A 22,347-nucleotide genomic window follows, 5' to 3' on the forward strand; every position below is an offset into this window, starting at 1 on the left:
TGGGTGATTGAGCTAATCACGGGTTTGTGATTAATATTGCATTGCTGAACTGTTTATCTCTTACCCATCCAAAAAATGAGGGGTTCTTCTGCATCACACTGCCAAAACATTTACAGTGCCTCTGACAGAACTGACAGCAAACAGTCTTTTGAAAAGTAGTTTGTAGAACCAAGGGAACAAATTTAAAAGCAAGCCAAGCCTTGCAAAAGGGAGCCTGAATGTGTATTTGGCTTTGAAAGTGGATAAGCTTAGCTGTTAATGGTAACTGGTGGTCAGAGATAAGTATTGAATTTTCGAAAATAATTTGGAAGCATGTATTCACAACTTATATTATCTGTGAAGGTGGCTGGAAACATGGTCAGTGAGGCTACGAAGGCAGATGTGCTGACGGTTTGTCTTTTCAAGTTAGAAGGTTCCTTTTTGTTATTTGGGAAAAAAAAAGAAGAGCTATTCTTTTTGAAGTCCTTATAATTTTACAAATCTTGTCTGTGAAAAGATAATGAATAGTGTTGGCACGCACAGATTCCAGCCTAGTGCAGGGGATGAGGTGAATTATCCTAGAGCCAGCCATACTGAGGTTAAAGCCAATTATTGCAACCTTTTTGTGGCATAAATCATTGAATTTTTTTTAACCATTTCTAGGATGTTGGATATTCCATGCCATGCTGTGAAAGAAACAATTTCTAAACTGCTGGTGTTTTTATAATTAAGTAGAATGCTGCCTCAAACCGAAGTGGCTAATGTAGGAATTATTACAAGTTTAAGACAAACTACCTTTGTTAGTATTGCACTGGGGGCTTGGGGTTGGCCCTGGGGAAATTGTGGATAGCAGGAACAGGGGAATCTGTATTTAAGCTAATCCACTTTGAAAGCACGAGGTATAAACTTGCTACTGCAAGTCGTGGTCTGTCTTAACAGATGCAGAATACTGGCAAAAGAGGTAGCATTTTCATCTCGTTGCAGTCACCTTCATAAGTTGATTTCCTTTGGATTTGTGTGGAGTTTCAAAGTTTACCCCACTAAACATCTGCATTCCTGTCTCTATTTGTAAATCAGGTGAAAATTGTTGCATAAAACCCGTCCCGTCATGCCTTCGTATATACAGTGCCGCACTAAATCCCCTTAAGACAATGTGGGAGCCTGCCACGAGCTCACTTGGAATATCAAAGGCTTTGCAGGTGTGAAGGGAATTGCTTACCATAAAACCAGGAAACTCCAATTGCCTCCATTAAAACAGCAAACAATATGGACGTCCCAGCTGCAAATGTGTCCAGCAGTGTGAGCACATAAATTCCACCCTAGCGTGGGGGAGTTAAGAGATGCAACAGAAGCAAGTTAGAAGTGGAGTCATGTCAGCATCAGGTTAACAGAAATCTGCTTCACTTGAAATCTCTTTACTCAAGTCTTTTAATATGGAACCGGTGCTGCAGACACATGTTTGTATGTACACACAAAATAGTGGAACTAGGCTCTTCAGAAGGGTTGCAAATCTTTTTCATCTGCCCTAACTGAAAGGGGAAACAGAAACCTCCGTGTGATTAAGGAGTGCTCTCAGCACTCCGTATTTTCAGTGGCAATGGAAGGCTAAAGAGGAATGGAGAAGCACGGTATGTTTACTTGTTTCAAAATGAAACTGAATTAAGTGTTTCAAGCCATGCTTTGTCACATGTGAACAACAAAAATGTGCGCATTTGCAACGCGTTTCAGTTAAAATCCTTTTTTTCACAACCACACTCAACTTGCCTAGGCCTGTTCAGAAGGGGAGGGAACAAAGGAATTAGTTTCTATGCTTTTCCCAATGGTATAAATAGCATGTGTGCTGTTTAGATCTCTAGGTGGTTTTAAGCTCTGCAGTTTTTTTTCCCTGATTAAAACCATGGTTTTCCAAAACAGCTGTGCATATTTGCAAGATGGGAGAGACCACTGCTTAGGCCTTGTCTAGGTTTTTAATTCTGTGGGGACTTGACTGGAAACTGAATGAACTTTGGTTGTTGTGTGAGAAAGAAAATGTTGTTTATTCAATGGCATTTCGGCCTGACCTCTTGTTTTTGTTCTACACCTGCTCTAAATGGATGCCTTCACTATCAAAGCTTAGTGAAGTGAACAACAAGTATGCTTTTGTAAGAGACATGTTTTGAAAATACAGCCTCAAGTTTTTGGAGCACAAAATCAATCAATTTAATGTGATGGTATCACAAGGAGCTTTCTTTGTAACTTGTGCACATTAGAAATGTTCTCCAGCCACGTGAACCCGGACATCTGGACGAGTGCGGGCAGTTCAGTGCGTTCCAGCTGGTGCGGGGACTTCATTCCAAACAGGTGCCATTATGTGAAAGCTACAGCCAGACTGCTGTCTCAAACTGCTTCAGCCTGCATGAAGGCACTGGGATCGCACCCATAGGCACCTCAGTTCTTACCCACTGAGTTTGTTCTGATATCGTACTTAATTTTTTTTTTTTCAGTCAAAACTGAGGATGAAGAAGGAGCACGTTGAGGTCTTTAGGTAACAATGGAGATGGCATGGTTTTAAAAGGACAAACTTTAAATGCACGTATTTTTAGTGTCTCCAATATTTTCCAGTTTGAGAAAATGAGAGTAAAAATATTGGGGTAGTCTTCTAGTGTACATAGAGCTTTGTTATCTTAAATTAATGCCATTTCAGTAACCTTAATAGGTCTGGAAACCATTTCTAGGGGAGGGAGAGAGGTTCAGCACATCTATTTTCATTGCGACTACCTCATGTTTCCCTCATTCTCTGGCAGTTTTGATATTTTTGCTTACAGAAATTCTTGCTTTTTGGCAAAAATCAGAAGGTTCTCTTACTGCAGGACATCCAACCTAGTAGACTGTGGTTCTCATCCTTCAGTTAGTTGTCAAAAGCCTGGTGAGGCAAATCATTCAGGATGAAGAAATCTCAGGGTAATGGTGGTGAAAAAATAGCTTACTAGATGTTCAGGGTAGGTTATGTGTCATTTTATGGTGTTAAGAGTAAGAGATCAGATCTAGGAACATTAAGAAACACATGGGGGGAGGAGATCATTGTTCTAAAGTCCCTTCATGTGAAGCAAAGGCTTCTTATTTGCTTCACAAAGAAAATAGCCAGATGTCTGATGGACTGGTCACTCAAAATTCTTAGTTCCTCACAGAGGAATAAGTATTCAACGCAATTCTGTTTAATATGACCTCCCCCCAACATTAAGAACATAAACAGTTCTTTGAAACAGAGGTTTGTAGGTTCAGATGGTAGCTAATAAGCTTGTCCAAAAAGAGCAGAGAAGCATCGTGTAGGTAAGACTGAAAGTAACATTCTGACTGTAAGGTTGTTTAAGAATTAAAATTTGTCTATAACCAAAAGAGTCACCTGAGCCCCTTGATATTTCCAGCTGATGAGGTTAACTGCATTTTTAGGGTATTTGTGATGGAAATTTTTGTTGTACTTACATTGGTAATGCAAAAAAGGGCAAGTAGGAAAGTGCCAAACGACACGCCAAAGGTGAAGAGCTTTCTGTGCTGCTTCAGAATTTGGAAGTCGTCTGCCAAGCCAGTGATGACAGCTTCCATTCCGCCCATCTGAGGAAGGGAAGGCAGGAGTTCTTGTTAAACCGTGCTGATGTGTTCTACATACAGAGTAAAGAATATAGGCAGCTTGTGTAATTTATTCCTAACCACTGTATGGCCGCTGACATTTCAGCTGTATGTGTTCAGAGGTACAACTGGTTGTCCCTTGGTACAGAACTGAGTCAGGGAATTCGCCATCCAGTGCCATGACTGGTGGTTAACTGCTGTATCCTCTGCTGGCTCACCGGGACAGTGAGATAGTAAGGCAGTGTGTTGGGAAAGATAGCATCCATTCAAATAAAATCTGGGAAGAAGTTTTGTCAGAAGTAATTTAACTCTCTAAGAGACTTTATGTATAAAGAGAGACACCGTACTTCACACGCACCCAGGGAAAATCTACTGAACAAAGATTCGGTTTAGCCATTGGTTAATCAACTCCAGTTTGACAGAAATCTTTACAGACCTGGAAGCCTCACTGCATAGCAAGCTTCATGTCATTTTTATGCTGACAGCATGAAAGAATTTTTATTTCTTTGTAGAATTCGTTTCTTTGTAGAATTCAATTCTGAATATTAGCTTTGATTTGTTTTTGTTGTATTTTAATGTAGGAAATGCACTTTCCAAATTTTCATTGAAATTGCTGAATTATATATATAGGTTACTATGAATTTTAATTTCTTTCTACTAATGAAAGCATTCTGCTCCTCCTCAACCATAGTTATGGGGGAATGAATTCCAGTGTCCTGTCACGATAAGTTTGTTTGTAAATAAACTTGGTAATGCTTTTTGTGGTGCTGAAAGATCATAGCAAAACCTGGAGTGCTTGGTGCCATGCAAGAGTTAGTATGTGCTGACATATTCTGTCTCTTTTCTGTAACAATCTGATGAAATGAGCATTTCTGGTTCAAACAGTAGCAGAGTTTTTTTTCTATAGAATATGGATGATTCCAATCAAAGCCAAGTTGCTGGGGATGGTGGAGCTCTTTTTTTTTTTTTTTTAAAGGTAACTAATGCTCACAACTGAGGTCGCAAATCGTAGCGTGGGCTTGTGCTTACTGTTTTCAGGGAGGGAGTGGGGGGCACAATTGAGCGCTGTGCTGTTAAGCCCAGACATGGCTTGCTGGGCTCAGATGTTGTTACTGTGTTGGCACTTTAATGAGAGTGGAGAAGTTGAAGTGGAAAGAGATGGTCTGGATGATTTTGGCTAAGAACCAATTCTTAATGTGCCACTGTTTATTCCACTGGTTAATTCCCCATGTCAAGCTAGATATATACTCCAAAAAGTGTTTGCAAACATTTCTTCCATTTCCTGTCCTTTTCATTGTTGCTTGCTGAAGATTGCGTGATCAGATTTCTCTTTGCTTAAACATTTGGACAGTTACATTTTTGTATAGATGTCTGCATTTCTGTGTCTGTGCAGGTTTATGCACATGAATAAAAGTGGTTGTATATAATTATTCATCTTTACCATTGGGCTTATTTGATTTTTAGGTTTAAAAAATTTAATTTTCCCTTCAGGGGCTTGATCAGTCAAGTAGGGGGGAGAGTTGAGAAGACCACCCATAACAGATACTGCATGTCTCAAGTTTTCTTAGGTAAATGATTTAAAAAAAAAAAAAAAAAAGAGCAAAATATGAACAAGCAAATCCCTCCTCCTTCTTCTCTCCCCCAGCTGTTTGTTAGAAAGACAGAGCTAACTTGGTCACAGTTTTTCAGCACGTAGTATTGTAATTATCTCCACAAGAAACAGCTTTCTCCACTTGCAGGAAGAGTGTGTTCTGCAATCTAAATCCTTGTCTTTGTCACCCAAATGTTTCTAAACATTGCTTGAATTTACCACTGTTGTGCAGTTAATAGTCTTGGATCTAAACTCGTGTGCATTTTTCTCAATTCTGCCTTGTTTCTACTGGTCATTCATGTCCTTCCACTGTGCTGAAGCTTTCCTTTCTTTCATGCTTGCTTATAGTTGAAAAATGTCCAAGCTACAAAACCAGATTGCAATCTTGTCTTAAACTTTTGAAGAGGAAAGGAGATTTTACTGTGTAGGTTAAGATAAACTTCACTGAGCCTGAGCTGGAATCCTCAAATCCACACGCTTGAGAAACATTTAGACTGGAATCTGACATTTACAACTCAGATTTCACTTTACAAGATCTCATTCAGCTATTTGCCAATGATTATCACATATTTCTTCTGCAATCTCATCATAGTTTTGCTCTTTTCCATGCCAGTTCATTCTTTGTCTTTCTTGTCCTTGAAAATGAACTTGTCACTTCCAGCAGCAAATTCCTAGATCAGCTCTGCACATTTAGAACTGCAATGCTTTATGCCTCAGACAGAACCCCCCATGCTATCAAAAATGAGTGATTGTTCATTGTTGACTATTCTTCAAAGACCCTGTTTGTTTTTCCCCCAAATTAATAAACTTTTAAGCTAAATATAATGGGATGTCTTTGCCTCTTTGGCAAGAACAAAGCAGTGCAGTTGTTATGGGACATTGGGATATCTTCTGTAGGGCTGAAGTTTCTGTGATCCCGAATGTCATGGTACAGTCCAAGTCATCACACTAGAAAGACCAGATGCACTCCTTTAGTGCTGAATAACAGCCAGAAGGCCAAGCTTAATACTGAGTTTAACTGCAGAGAGAAACATAGCACTGCTAATTCTTAATTGTTATGTCCTTATTGTGAAAACAGGTGTTTCAGTATTTCCTAGTCTTCATTTTATATAGGTAGGAATTATATAGTAAGATAATATGAAACTACTATGGAAATATTCTGATGCAATAAATAAATTAAATTTGCAGGAAATTCACTCTCACTACTTGTAGGGAAAAAAAAGCCATCAGACATTGTCTTGAACAGATTAATGAATTTCGGCACATGTGAAAATCACTTCTAAAAACCCCTCTACTGAGTGCTGTACAGTGGCTTGTGTTTTGCAAGCTGGGTCTGAAATCTCATTGCAGGTTCATAGTAGTAATTGTTCATAGCAGTGGTGTTGGGTCATACCTTGGAATAATAATAAAAGTTGATGAACAGCCCCTCCCTAAGGTCATAAAAAAGAAGAGGTGAGTAATTGTTTGCTGGCTTGTAAATTATTTGATCTCTTCCTAAACCTCTTAAATATTGTGAGTCTTTAATTAAATATACTGCAAGGAGTAATGCTATTGGTATGTTGGCTGTGACTGATAACAGATTCAGGGAGCGTACAGAATGTTTATTTGAAGTGCAACAAAACCCTTATTTAAGGCTGATACTTCTCCAGTTATATTCTGCAACGATCGAGGAAAAGTGTCAAGGCTAGAAAGAAAAACTACTTACAGAACTGTCGATGCCAAGGGTAAGGAGCATGATGAAGAATACCACAGCCCAAAACGTGGATCCTGAAAGAGTTGAAATTGCCTCTGGATACAGGATGAAGACTAAACCAGCTCCTGAAATAGAAAAGTAGAAGTAATACTAAAAGGTGTTTCACAAAAGTGTGTATTTTAATAAGATAGATTATGACTAAGTTGACTCCTACATCAGTCCACATCACACTGAGTAGCTGTTAGACGAAAATTGCATTACACCAAAAATACACCCAAAATACTTTAATAATGTACTCATGAAAGTTTTGTGTATAAAATCTATTCCATTCTTTTACACTTTAAATAATCTTCTATGGTATTCACGATCTTTCTAGCTATTTTTCAGCTAGGTAGTAAAGAAAGATCCCTGTGGATATGGACTGCTGTTTGGCAGTAGAATTCTTGGATGTGATAAGGGAGATACAGGAACTGAAACCACGGGTCACCTGTTACCAGTGAAAGGACCACAGCTAAGCTCCCCAGGAGCATTCAAAACAGTTATCTATGGCACTGAAAAGCAACACTTCCCCAGGATACTAGGCAGTGGTAAATGCCTGTTTGCTGTAGAGGCTGAACTTGTGCAGGGCATGATGCTGGGGAATCTCAATTCAGAAGAGCTGAGATGAATCAATATAATTTACAGTTCACATTTTAGCAAGGCACTTTTACGTAGTTTGAGTTCCAAGTAATTTCATTCAGGTCACTTTCATGAAATCTTTTAACACTTGTTTGAAACAAATATAAACATATTTGCAAGGAAATGATGGATGAAAAGGAGTAAAAGTAGTATAAAATTCGCTTCTTACCTTCAGTGGCTACATCCTCAATTTTAACTTTATGCTCATGAGCCATGTAGCCCAATATGGAGAAAATTGCAAATCCTGAGATGAAACTTGTGACGCAGTTAATAGTACTAGTCAGCAAAGCATCCCTAGTGATAGAAAGAAGAATGGCGCGGTTAAAACAAACACATTAAGGTGGGGATTGTTTTGTGATACTAAGATTCTTGTGAAAATGCTAGTTGTGCAGTTATCCTGATGATCAAAAGCTTGTATCAGCGTACTACGCTAGGAAATGACCTACTTCTGTTCACTAATTTGGTTTTAAACTAAATTCTGCTCAAAAAGAAGATGAGCAAAGTTATATTAAGGTATCAAGGAGTAACATCATCAACCTGGTAGCCATAACATAGCAAAAAAGTGGCTTGTAGAGAAAGAGACTCACTAAGGAATATTTACACTAGTCAGGAGCAATTCATGTGAGTAGATATTCAGGAATATTTTCAGATAGGTCCAGGAGTAGTTTTAGCAAGCTGTGCAGCCATTCACAGTAATGACAGTGGATGACACATTTATCTGTAAAAAATATACTACTTTATCAGTCTGTACAATTGTTACTGTAAATGCACGTTGTACAAATGTAACCTTTAAGCCAAATAGGCTGTTGTAGCAAAGCTGTGTTTTTTCCATCTGCCATGGTATTATGATAGAGATATGTGTTTTCCTTTGCATTAATGGCTCCTATCACCAAACTAGCTTGAGGACAAGTAGGCCCCATATCTCTAGTCTAAATATATACCTAACCTGCACAGTGGCTGATGTGCAGTCTTCTGCTGCATGTGACCTTCAGAACAGAGGGAATGTCTCCGTGAACGTCAGTGATGCCAAAGGGTGCTTTAATAAGCAGAGAGTAAGCACGTTTCCTTTCATCAGTTCCACTACCCGAAAACACAGGTGCCATATGCCAAACTTTACCCTCCTCTGGATCCTGCCACAATCTGAAAACCCTGAAGAGTTTGTCTTACAGGGAGGGCAAGTCTTATGAAGCAAACCGAACAAATACAGTAAACTAAGAACTAAATAATGCCATTTCACATATAGTCTGTAGCATTTTCTTGATTTCAAGTGTATTTTTTCCATTTCGGAGCAAAATTACTGAGAATATAGACTGAGGAAACATTTATACAGGAAGCTGCTATATCACATTAATAAAAAATCTGCAGAAGACAATAAATGTTATTTTGGAAGATTGCTGTGGTTAGCATTCTAAGTTCTCAAACCTAGTGATATCACCTACTGTGAATAATCAGAGGCTCTAAAGTCATCCTGTGTTGAGTACCAAGTTCTCGCAAATTGGTGGAAGGAAGTATTCCAGGATTTTGGCTTTTGATCCATTTAAAGCTGCTCAAATCTAAATGTTCTCTTGCATCTTTTCACTGGAACATTTTTGCTATCCATCAGTTCACAATGTATTTATAATACATTTACTTTCTGAATTTATATTTCATGGGAAATTTCAAAAAAAAAAAAAAAGTGTGTTTTCATTCCAAAATGGAATGTTAACAAACCTTCTGAAAGTTGGAAGTTCTCAGAAGGTGCAGAGTGGCTCTGGTTGAATTTCCATGGCGGTGATTCAGCAAAACAGTTATAAACCAACTTGATTTAAAATACATTCCTAAATTGGAGCTCAACATAAAATATCAGAAGCGTAAGCCAAAAGCACAAAAACAGTTCTAAAAACTGGAATCCTTCTGCTTTTAGTTCCTGGACCAATAAGCTTTCATCCCATGTTCACTGTTGCTCTTAATGGTACTTTTGAAAGGCAAACACAAGCAGAGTTTACACAGCTGTCTAAAGTCTAAACCTAATCCCATTCTGTTTTGCAGTGCAGCAGATATCTTGGCAGGTTCCTGTTGCTAAAATTTCAGTAAGACTGTTTCAAGTTTTGGTTGGTTGCTATGTCTACACAAGACTGGTCATCATTAATAAGCGACTGAAGATAAAAAGATATTACTTATTCCAGCTGCATTTATCAAGTAAAATAGCATCATTCTGAAGCAGTAATGAAAGCTTAGTCTGTCTTACCTGTAGCAGTTGTTGTCAAACTTATTGTAACTGGCAAACGCAATTAAAACGCCGAAACCAGCTCCTAAGGAGTAAAATATCTGAGTAGCTGCATCAATCCACACCTGCATAATGACACCAACATTGTCAGAGGGTCAGTTCAGTCCAAAAGATACATCAGGGAAATGAGAGAATGGTACAAGGCAACTGGCTTTTGAAAATAAGTGATCAGTACTCATGGTTGTGGGAGTGTAAGCGCTGTGCAGCCCCCACGAACTGTTTCATGGAGCACGCTCATGGTCTGAAATCACTCAACAGGAACTGGGAAAGGCCAAAGTGGTGGACAAGCCTGCAGTGCATGCGTGCTGCTGCGTCTGGGGGTATACCGTTTGGATCTGGACTCCTGAGCTTTTGTTGAGTGCTGAAATGATTACATGAGTTTTCTTCTGGCTGACAGAAATATGCTTCCACTTGCTCTTTTTTCAAGTCAGTTTGGAATGCACAACCGAAAACCCAAAAATAGTTTGCAGGTCAGGAGCTACAGGACATTTTCTTTCCCATAAGAGAGCTTTCTTCATGGGACTGTAATTACATTTTATATGATTCTTTCTTGCTTCAGAAGCTAAAGCAGGACTTACATGCTGTGAACAGAACCATTCAGGCTTTGTCACCTTCTTTCTGCCTTGGTTGGAGAAGGAGTTATTCCTGTGATAAACTGTTGTTAAATTTCAGTTTAGACGCAGCTCAGTCACTTTAAGAATTGTCCACTAGGGAAAACTTCTTTAATGCTGTAACATTTTCTAAAGTGACTCTCCAGCCCAACATCCACTCACAATGTGCAGACAGCAGTCAGGAACGATGCCACAGTGCTAGTCTGCTGAATCAGAAGCCTGAAAATAGTCCTCCCTGGTTAATGAGGGTTTCATTTATTCAGTTGTTACACAGAGGTATTTAAACAAACATCTTCACTCTAAATTCCATAAGGGTAACAGTCAATGGTGTGAATAATCCTCAACTTTTCTTAAAATGGTATCTTCAGCTTTGGCAAAATCTGCCAAGTGCTCGAGGCTACAATAAGCACTGGATTTTTTTGCCATCCATCTCTGCAAAATCAGACCCAATGCATCAGCAGAGGCTCTCTAAGGGATCTAAGCTACAAGCTCCATCTGCCTTGGGATGGTAATGGTAAGCTTTCGTGTTTGGCCTACTCCAAAGAAAGAGAGTTTTAACCCATTTTAACATGATTTATGAAGGCATTTATGCTGACGATCTATTTTTCCTCAGTGTAGATGCTTTCAACTCATGCTTTCTAAAGATTAAACTCTTTATTGAACTCTGGATTTGGAGAGAACTATTGAGAGTTGATAATGATTTGAAAGATGAACTGAACAAGAAGTTGTAGCGCATTTACTGTATACCAGTGGATAGGTGGATGTGGTTTTTCTCAAGCTTCTGTTCAAATAGAGTTTAGGATCATGGATTTTTTTACTAAATAGTAGTGCAATTCTGTAAAATGCGTTCCTTATTCATTCCTCTTATAGCCAGCTACATCTTTGTTTCCACACAAAAGTGGAGATCAAATAGGGGTTTACTCTCTAAAGTGTGTTTATATGGATAAGAGTGCAGAAGGAGGAATGTAAAACCTCCTATAATTTTTCTTTAAAAAACAAACAAAACCCACCACCACCAACAACAAAAACACAAAACTTCACATATGTTGTGTTGCCAAAGTGCATGATTAAAAAAAAAATTGCCTGAACTATAAATAAACATGTGTTTCCATCACAGGGCATTTGTTTTTAGTGGCTCTCTACCTCTTCTGTGTCTTGCCAACGGAGTTGTACTCGTACTTCCCCTCTCTTACTATTCAAGCACTGTTAAGTATCTGCCTAAATTCTGTTGATTCAAGTATGAGTTTAGCACCTGCTGCCTGGCAAGTGAGCTACATGTATGTTAAACTGTCTGTTAAGTCTAAGATCCCAAACTGTCTGCTCAGTAAGAGCCTTGGCTCATAATTTGTTTCCTTATCAGCTCCTAGGAAGTTGAAGACAAAGAAAAAAAGAGCAGAAACCAGAAATTCCATTAGAACTAAGATTAAATGCAAAGCATTCCCTTTGATGTAACAAAACAGGATGGGAAATGGTCAGTGGGGCTGGCTCTTCTGCAGTTTACGTCCATGTTCTTTGTTCTCTTCTGCTGAACATCTTCTGATTAATGCATAATCTAATGTACTGTTAGATACTGTTTTTTATATGCATTAGAAATGAAGAAACAAACGTTTTACAGTTGGTTGTCACCAATCCTTCTAGTTTTCTGAATGTCTGTTTATACCATTATAACTTTTGTGTGTATTCCTTCTCACATACGTAGATTTAAAGAATTTCTGTGCTGCGTGGAGGGAAAACGTGTGCACCTCTAGATGTCATGTAATCTTCAGGAGACTTGTTAAGGCATATGAAGGAGCCAGTGCCTTCCTTCTCCCCTCTTTAGAAGAGGGACCCTTTGTGGAACAGTATCACTGAAAACTGAGGTGCCTTAGGGCTTGCTCAGTGCTGTGCAGTACGTGCCCTTAGAAAATGAGGGGGACCTTTCACATTGATCAGGATGCTCTAATGCCTTTTACAAGAGCATTGGCAGAGCCCACTGCAGGTCATCACTGTGACTTATGGCATTTTTTGGTTAGATTAATCATTTGGGAGAAAGAAATAGATTCAGGGACACTGACATGGAACTGTAGGGGCTGAAGACAAAGATTAAACACACGCAGCCATTGCAGCAGCAGGTGGCCCAGGTGCTGAGCAGGAGGAAGGCTGACATGATAAGCAGTTTGAGAAACTTCTTATAATTGATCTTCTGACTTTTATTATTCTAGAGAAACAGAATAAAAATTAAAGTAATCTGAAAAATGTAGTCTTAGCAACAAATAGCTTCAGGGTCAGCCAAGTAGCAGCTGCAGAAACGTTAAGCCAAGAAACAGCAGTGCACAGAAGTATTGTTCCAGAGGCAGCTCTGAGCATGAAGGCCTAGACTCTGAGCTGAGGCAAGCTGGCGCTGCTCCATGGACATCCAGAACATGTGATGTTTTTTCTGAGCAGCACTTAAAACATTTTTTAAGAAAACATTTTTTAAGAAAAATTAAGCAGCTCCTTTGTTCATCCTTGTGTCTTTGTATTTATTTATGTACATGCATAAACGTGAGCAACTGAGGTGGCTGCTGCTTTGATGGCAAAGGGGAATTGCAGCCCAGTGTTTGAAGTGGGTTTTGCTGAACAATTAGAAAGATCCAGGTAGAATGCGCATATGAAACATATAGTGCAAGGATGTACAGACTAACTAGGCATATCTGAAAGCTGCGAATTTTCAAGAGTTCATGTCCTACTTATAGAACTGTGTCCTTGCTTTTCAGTTTTGCATCTATTTGAATGGTCTGGAGACCTATCCACAAAGATATTACGAGTTGTTTATAAGACAGCGATGATTTTGGAATAGCACCATGGTACGATCTATCTCTACTTACCACACCATTGTTCTTTGTAGGTCTGAAATACTGGTGATTTTGTGAATAATGCCTATACTCGTAGGTCTTGCTTTACAAAGGATGAAATAACTCAATCATTAGTTCCAGAGTACTCCACAAATTGGGTTGGTTTGGATGGATTTCATGAGAATATCTTGCAATGTTACATGATACAGTGAAACGTACACTGCTTTTGATAGGAAGGGAAGAACCCCATAGTGTTGAGATTGTTATTCATATGAAGGATAACGATTAAGAGAGATGGTCCTGACTTAGTATGTTTACTACCGTGTTCATAGGCCTGGAATTTTGTTTACCAAGTAAATGTTTAGCCTAGTGATTTAAAAAGGAAATTTTTTTGAGGTAATTCTGAGACTTCGGAGAGCTGAATTTGTGTGTGACTCAATTTTCATGTGCAAACAATATTGTAACTTACGGGGTACACAGTCAAGCATGGACTTTTTAAGGGACTGGCACACCTGAAATTGCCCTCATACAGTTTTTTAGTGATCAGGACAGTCTGGGTTCAGGCTGAGATACTCCTGTTATGGAGAGCGTTGGAAATCTAGGCTATCAGAGACAGTGGGCTAGTGCAGTGTGGCTATATGTCTTCAGAACTTAGCTCTAATAATTTCAGTTTTAATAACAGGGGTAACAGGTTTAACAATAACATGGAATGAAAGCAGAAGAGTACACTTACTGTGGCTTCTTTTAATCTTCTGAAATCTATGTGGAGGTATGCATTTATTCCGTTGTATGCACCGGGCAGGGTTATTCCATGTATTAGCAAGACAAATAATACAACATAAGGCAGAGTGGCTGTTATCCACACAACCTGCAGACAACAGAGATCCCAGAGGTTAATGAGCTGTTACAGATGATTTAGGAATGAGTGAAAAATACAGCAGGCACTTCCTTGGTTTTGTCCATTCAGTTCTATGCAGTAGCTCTTTTTAGGATGCCTTGGGGGAAATGCTGGGAACTATAATGAAGAGTCTACGTATCTGTTTTTAGAGCAGGAGATGGTTTTGACAAGCAGAAGACTTGGAGTGCTTAGATATTACCAGTGTGTGTTAGACTGCTCATTAGCTGTTCAGGCATCTGTTAGTTTACCGAATAATGCAGTCATTGCCTGATGTTAGGTGGTACTTTCATGAAACTGTACACAGAGCTCTCAGGTATCTAACCCTAGAATTTCTGGTGAGGCGGTTTCTGAGGGATGTCAAAGAGTAATGTCAAATTCCTTTCTTTACGTAATATTTTTTTCTGGTCATGGCATTTTATGTAATAACAAAGCATCTTAAACCAACAAAACATCCCATTGGCTAAGAATAACAAAACACATCGGCTACGTTGGCTAAGAATAGGAGGCACATTAGAGATGATGCAAAACATCTTTGTCTGTCCAAGTATTTTCTAGATGAGACCACCAATGCTGAATTGAGAATAACGTGCTAATAAAATTCCCAGTCAAAACGTCATGCAACCAGAATTTGTAGATAAAATAAAGGCTGAATCTGGACTGTGTATTCACACTGTACATATACCAAGGCCTCTCACACGATTTAGTTCCTGAGGATCCCTCAGATGCAGTGATTTAGTGTCTTGCTCCCTAAAATAAGGAGACTTCTTAAAGGAGACAAAGAATGTAGTTGAGATAGAAGGACAATATTATCTCTACCTTTCCTGAAGTCTTCACGCCTTTCCACAGACTAAAGAAAAGAATGATTACCACCACCAAGAGGCAGAGGGAAAGTTGCCAGCGAGGCAAGCCAAGGTCATGGATTCCACGGCTTTCATGCAGGTGCAGAACTCCTCGCCTACATACCAGATACACAGAAACAAAGCGAAGTCACTGGGGGAAAAAGCTTTTATCTCCCTCATCCTGTGAGCAGCGCAAATAGCTGTTGCACTGCGCTAGTAGCTGCCCTACTAGCAGTGCTAGCAGTTAGAGAAATCTCTTTTATGAAGCCAGGTGTTGTGCTGCCTTTATGTTCTCACTGGCACATCAGTGTCCGCTTAGCACCATCGTTTTGGAAGTGTCATTCTCTTTTTTGGTCTGTTTTTTATTTTTATTTTTTTCCTTGAGCACCAAACAGATGCCCAGAGGGGCTGCAGAGTCTCCACCCTTGGAAATTGGCTAGTAAAGGCCCTGAGCAGACTAACTCAGTTTTGAAGTTAACCTTGCTTTGGGTAAGGAGTTGTATTAGATATCTCTTAGAGATCCCTTTCAACCTAAATATTCTGTGATTCTAGATAAGCACCAGCTGGCTTTCTGCACCTTGGGCAGTTCTGAAGTTACTTTCAATATCTTCTTGTATAGGCTATTGTAAGGCTGCAAGTGGGAGAAGTGGTCAGATAGGAAAAGCAACAGTTGGTAAATCTAAAATGGATATAGTGCTCTGTGTTGTTTGCTGAGGAAATGGAACAACAGTAGAAGAAATTCTGTTGCTTACCAGGGCACACTAATTCTTTGGGGATCTATAAAATGTGAAATGAAGTGTAGAAAGGAGTATTTCTCCAGAGGGCTGGTGACATCTAAAAGAGATGTCAAGAACACATTGAGTGCAACAGGCTGAGGGATGTGAGTGGGATGTTAGAGTAGATCTCCCTTTAACTCCATTCTATGCTGTTGAAGGGTTTCTTGCTGCTTGTTCAAATCTAAACAGAAATATTTTGCTTTGCTTATAGCTGTATTTGCAAAGAGGAATGGCATTGTGGCTGGAGCCCTGTACTAGAGAAGAATTGCAGAGGTAACTCCTGGTTCTGATAGGCATCTAGGGGAGGTTGGCTCACGGGTGCAATTCCGTAGTCTTTCAGTGCCCATTCAGAACAAATCATTGTGACCTTGGCTCCTCTCCTTTCTCTATTACCTTTACTTACCATGCACTGCTTGGGTAAAATAGACAGTTGTACTCTGTTGGCAGCTCTTAGCACCATGATGACACAAGTCAAAGACTCCCTTTTCAGTAGTGGACTCCAGTGTATTTTATGAAGATAACTACAGTTTGGAGAAACTGAAGTACGGAGTGACTTGCCCTGCATGACTGCAGACATGTAGAGAGTAAAGCCACCAGTGGAGTTCCCACCCCAGTAGATGTCCATGTATTTCAGAGTTAACTTAAGCACTTGTCTTACCAAGCCAGAGATGAGTCAGACACAGCTGAATAAGCTCTAAGATAGAGCAAACCTGTGTCAACTTAAGTGGGGAAAAATGCAAAAATGTCTCTGTACTACTGAAACTGTAGAAACATGCTAGGAAAATAAAGGCCTATGGGTACAATCTATCTGTTAATATAAAGTAGTTGGATGTGATTCCTGTTTCATCCCTAAGGATGAAACGATCAGCTAAGAACTGTAACAGTTCTGCTTCTGTAGTTTTTCACATTTAATAAGAAATGCTGTATTCTTGAGCTGTTTCTATTATTTATCCCCAGTTGAATAAAAGATGCTTTTAGAAAGCATCCTCCTAAATTAAGCAGCTGATCTGTTTCTGTTGCATTGTAAGGCTAATAACACGTGAGGCATTAAAAGGGTAATGACCATGTGTCTGTGGCATCCAGTCAAAGAACCTTCCTGTTTAGAAGGTATGAGAGCAGTTTAACTCGTACAACACTGTAGCTGTCATCAACTGTTACCCGTGGAAACAGTAAAACAGTGAGACAGCCAGGCTTCTTGATATCTCATCCAGAAATCCATCCATCTTTACATGTAAATAAGTAGGTGGATGTCACTCAGCTTTTCCTTAGTGTGAACAGAAGCTACCTGTGGTTCTGCTAGCAGGGTGTATTTTCATGGGGGATGCAGAGGTGTAAATGGGTTCTGGGCAGAGATGTCTGATTCCATTTTACATTTAACCAGGCTGGGCAACGATATGTGTAGCTGGGAAAAGCTTCACAGACCTCACATAAGATCATTTGTCCAGGGTCTTGGGAGGGATTTGGCAATCTCCGCTACCACAGCCACACCGTTATCACTATTACAGTTGGACGTTGTAAGGAAAGTCCTTTGGCTTACAACGTGTAGATGTACCCTCAGAAAAACTGAATCAGAACTTGCATACTTTGTGCCCATTTAGCTTTTTATTCTTCTTGCCCAAATATTTTTCTGGATTTGTAAAGAAGCCTGCTTCCTTCTGTTTGCTTTCCAAGAAGCAGCTAGCAATGTGTCTTGCTGTTCGGAACACTTGCCAGAACTGCCATTTCCAGTGTGGGATTCCCAGGATTTTCAGGAGAATCTCCAAACCAAGGGGTCTGCTCCCGTAATCAGGGTAAGGGATCATAAAAAAAGAAGAGAAAAATACTTTTGTAACCAGTCAAAACAGCTGTGTAACTGATCAGCTAAGCAAGGGAATCTTCATAAACAACTGCTGTTTCTGAGCTCTAATACTGGCAGGTTTTGCTTCCTCTTCCTTTTTTTTTTTTCTTTTTCATTTTTTTTCTTTTTTCCCCTCTTGTGACCTCTGAAAGCTGCCTTTTTTGAGAATTGCTGGGAAGTAGTTCATGAGTGCTTACCCATTAGAGGCTACATTTGTGTTCCAGTTGCTCCATAAAGCAAAGAAGTCTGGTGCTAGACTGTGATTTGGGTTAAGGTGTGCTGACATCTGAAGAAATTGAGGAGAGAAGCAGCAAACTACTAGACTAAACCTTCTTGGCTTGAAGGATAGCTCTGTAATGTTCTTTGAAAAACAGACTTTTTTCCAATTTGCCCTTCTCAAAAAAAAAAAGAGCTCAGCATTCATCATGTTCATCAGTTACTGTATATCAGTGATGTTATAGAAAGTCCAGTCAGCAGCTCAATTATGCTACAGTTATTCTTGTTTCACATCAAGTAGTACTTTATTTCAGGAGCAGCTGAAGCTGCTTTTGCCCTGTCTCTGCTAGGGCAGGTGGAGTGATAGATCCCTGGCAGGCTCCTTCAGATTGTACTCAGGCACTTCCCTTATACTGGCCCCAAAGAGGACAATGGCAGTAAGGGATACTGCAAGATCCTCCATTCCTGAAGCTCTGAGCTCAAAACACCCGAGATTTCAGCCTTTTGGTATTACAGCAGAATGATGCAAGGTGGCCAGTGTCCATTCCTGAACTGAGCTTGTCTTACTACAGGATTGTGCCATTGCCCAGTGCTGTAAAGATTCTTGTTTCATAGAGAGTTTGTCCACATCTGCTAACAAACTCATAATTCACAGAATCTGTGACTTTAGAATAATTATGAATCAGAGAAAAAGCAAAAACAGAGGCAGTAAGGTACCTAGAAATAGTATTTTGCCTGCAAATTTTCTTTGTTGAGAAAAAGAATGAAAGTAGGTGAGATATATGCAAAAAGGAGAAGAAAATGTTACAAGGGGGAAGGATGGAGAATAGACACTAACAGATGAGCTGATAGAAAACAGAACAGGGACATACAGTGCTGAGCAAAAGAAAAGAGGAGCTAGTAAGAAATGGACTTTTTTTTTTTTTTAATTTTTAATCAGGCATTTGTGCAAAGGAGCCTGATTTATGCTAAAACCACTTTCCGTGTAAGGCAGTGTAAATTACATTTGCAATGACTTTGAGACTGTACATCACTATAAATATAGGTCCCAAGAGTCTGTCTGCCTATCTGCAAGAGGAGAGTGAATGTGAAGGCATTTCAGATTGAAGCTATATTCTGGCTTCTCTCTTTGGGAGATTTATTCTGGTCCTCTCTTGTCCAGCATTCCATGCTGGGAAGGCTCCCCAAGCCAGCTCACAGCTCTGGCACCAATTCTTGCTTTCCTTTCACACCACGTTCAGCCAAAGGGAAGTAGTTCACCTCTGCTGAAATCAGCAAATGGCAGGTTGTTTGCTGGATCCCTGTCTTCTGTTTTGTCTTTGTGTAGAGCTTGGTTCCTCTTTAATCTGGTGTCAGATCCCAGAGAGCCAACAGCTGTTGGGTATTCACATATAAACCCTACAAAAGACAAATCATCAAGGAGGCAGCGGGCAGCTGCTCAGAGGGACTCAGTAACGGATGGAATCATAGCTACAATAATGTCTAACTTGGAGCAAACCACTTCTTCCCCGTTTCTTGGTGTTCCCTTCTATAGAATGAGGATTATAACAATCCTTCGTTTTGTCTCCACTCTGAGCAATTTAGAATTTATTCCTTATGGAAATGGTGAATGTTAAGTATAGACAAGGAACCACACAAAGGAAAAAGAAATGCTAAGGGTCTTGATCTGAAAACTCCTCTATGTTGTTCACTCCAAAACATGTAATCCATAGACAGAAAACAGGGTAAGAGCTTTAGATGTTGAATTTTCCTACATTACTTTGTCAGATTGATTCTTTCTAAGGATTTTGTAAGGAGCCTTTTATGTAATTCATCCCTGGGGAGACTTCCATGACTGTTTTGGAAATTTAAAAGGTTTTATACAAACAGGTCAAGTTAAAGGTCTTCGAGTAAGCCTTGTTTTTCTGATCCCAAATCAAATATAGTTTTAGGTTTCAATACAAATATGATTGCACAATTCTATAGGGTCATTCTTTCTTTTTAAATTTAATGTAAAAATTATTTGCCTAAATTGGATGTGATCAATAGAAGTGTCATTCATCCAAACAAGTTCTAGATGTGTTGTATCAGATTTTAGCTGGAAAAACGTCATCGATTTATCAGCAAATCAGTAAGTTAACTTACAGATTTACTTTACAGTCTGACAAACTGAGATTCTTCCAACAGAAAACTTTCATTAGAAACAAAATCTTTTGGTTTCAGTGTTTGTAGACATCATTTCTGAGTGCAGGGTTGTCTCTGAGAAATGACTGCTAACACGCAATTTTAGATGAGAATATTTTGGACATGAAAACCTGTGAATGCAAAATAAATGGGCTATGGCTTTCAAAAATAAAATGTAGGGAGTTGGCCAAGTCCTACAAGCTAACAGTCACTTTTGAGGGATCAAACCCAAATGGCTTGCATAGAATAAATAGCAGAAAATTGGCTGAGCTATAAATAGATACAGTCCTGATCTTGTGAGCTCTGTTCCCTATTCCAGTAGGTAGGCTAGTTTTTATGATTTAAAACTTAATGCAAATTGTAGACTGAAGATTCCAGAAGGACTGACGGTGTATACGGTGTGCAATCTACAGAAATTAAAATACATACTCAATTTAGAAAGCAATTTGAGGCATGGTAATTGGCTCATTTAGAAGGCTCTCCTACAAGCATCTCTTGCATTTTATGTATTTGTGCAACCATGGTTCAATCATCATTGCTGCCAGTTTCCTTCAGAGTATAAAATACAGGTTTTCCTTCTGTCGATGGAAGGCTATCGGAAGCAGCCTTGGATGGGATTCTTTTTGCACAAAGTTTGCCAGGCTCTTAGTGTTATAACTTCAAATACAGCGCTGCTTAAGTTCAGCTGTACAGTTTCTGTGGCAGTTTGCATCCACAAGGTGTACATGTGCAGCTGTGTGGGGCTGAGCTTGTGCTACAACCCCTGCAGACCTCAGCTGGCTTCATCCAGGTTGAACACGGGTGTTTGCGGGCTGCACTTCTGTGGTGCGGTGCAGAGAGAGCTGAACAGCTCCACGTGAAGTCAGCAAAGCCCAGCAGGGTTAGCCTCGAGATATTTCAGCTCCCTTTTGTGTTGGAGAACCGAGCTCTATGGTGGACTTCAAGCTAGACTTGGGGAATCACTTACAAAAAGATGATTTGTCAGTGGCACCCTGGTTGGCCCATTGTGATTTGAACTGAATGAAATGGTGCTTTTTCTTGAATCACGATACTTCTGGAATTATAAATGGCCAGCAGGACTAAACTCTTAATTCCCTGAGAATGTTTATCTCCACTCATTGAAGCCTTTACTCTGCCTAAATCTCCCATTAACCTAATGATGGCGACCTCCCCTGCTGTTTGTGCCACAGCTCAGCACATTCAAGTCTGCACAGCACTCTGAAGAAGGGGTTTCCAAAATCTACCCATTATATTAAGATTTGCAGAGAGAATGGAAAGGCTTGAATTTTACCCCTTACTAGCTCCAGTAAGTACAAAACTCCTGAAAAAATGTTTGTTGTTTGAGGTTACATGGCAAAGCAGAGCACACATGCTCACCCAGCTGCCAGAGTCCCTAATTGGCAAGTTAGCATTTCCGTTCCCCTACAGAAAGCAAAATGTAGAACGCTAGAGGAGAGACCTCTGCTGCCTTTGCCTTGAGCAACACAAACGGGGATGGAAATATTCCACAGGCTCTGCCTCTGCTTGCCAGGATGTTAAATGCAAGGTAATCTAGGGGAGAGGTGCTGCAGCAGTGTCCTCATCTGCTGTAAGCATTGCTCAGAGCCTGGTACCCCCACCAAGCTGTATCAGGTTCTCTGTGTGAAGATAAGCTGTTAGAAATCCTCCTACAAGCTAGCACAAAGCAAGTCGGTTGCATGCAGCACAAAGTGCTGCTCCTGACGTTTGCAATATCTCATGAAAACTCTCTGGAAATGTAAGTTGGCAAAGTTGTTATTCCTCCAGTCTTCCGGACTTGTTATAAAAAGGCTTGTTGTGGTTTAGGAATCATTTCCATAAAGCTGTCCAAAGCCTGAGAACATGTGTACACACTTACGCGGATTGACTTCCATTGTACTCACATTTCATTTCTTTTCTCTTTGTGTAAGTAAATGGTCAACAAATGTGAAGATGTGAGCGTACATGAAAAGCAAATTTCAAAGCTGCGCATGTAAATATTTTTGGAATAGCCTTTTTTTCATGTGCGTAAATACTTGCACCAGAAATTTCTGTACACTGAGTCAAAAAGAGAAGGATTGCTGAGTTACTTAGTTGAGTCCAAAAACGTCTACAGTCAAAAAGCAAATATATGATGTGCAGGGATGCACATGTGTTAGTCTCAGACTACGGACATGTAAACGAGGCACTCAAACACCTCCTAAGTATACCTGTGCAATTAACGTAGTATTAATACACTAATGTCTAAAGTAGTTTGTCCATTGCTATTTTAGTGATGGGCTCATAAATTGCCCACGTGTAACTGATTCTAAGCCCGGTGAAATCAGAAGAGCTCTTCAGTTATGTTCAGGGGATTTTTGAGGGTGAATGCCCAGAGCTTGGCT

At 39.7% G+C, this 22,347-nt stretch overlaps 1 protein-coding gene across 1 annotated transcript in view; it reads right to left on the reverse strand.

Annotated features, from left to right (window-relative positions):
• Positions 1–22,347, reverse strand: part of SLC6A2 (solute carrier family 6 member 2) — a 66,809-nt gene that overhangs the window by 13,069 nt on the left and 31,393 nt on the right. The window contains exons 5-11 of the mRNA XM_035543435.1: positions 14,952–15,090; positions 13,971–14,105; positions 9,775–9,878; positions 7,717–7,841; positions 6,882–6,994; positions 3,442–3,570; positions 1,199–1,298 (exon numbers count right to left, since the gene is read on the reverse strand). Of these exons, the coding sequence (XP_035399328.1) occupies positions 1,199–1,298; positions 3,442–3,570; positions 6,882–6,994; positions 7,717–7,841; positions 9,775–9,878; positions 13,971–14,105; positions 14,952–15,090 (845 nt within the window). The remainder of the gene's footprint in view (positions 1–1,198; positions 1,299–3,441; positions 3,571–6,881; positions 6,995–7,716; positions 7,842–9,774; positions 9,879–13,970; positions 14,106–14,951; positions 15,091–22,347) is intronic.

Source organism: Cygnus atratus, chromosome 12 (assembly GCF_013377495.2).
Source record: "Cygnus atratus isolate AKBS03 ecotype Queensland, Australia chromosome 12, CAtr_DNAZoo_HiC_assembly, whole genome shotgun sequence".
NCBI classification, from domain to species: Eukaryota; Metazoa; Chordata; class Aves; order Anseriformes; family Anatidae; genus Cygnus; species Cygnus atratus.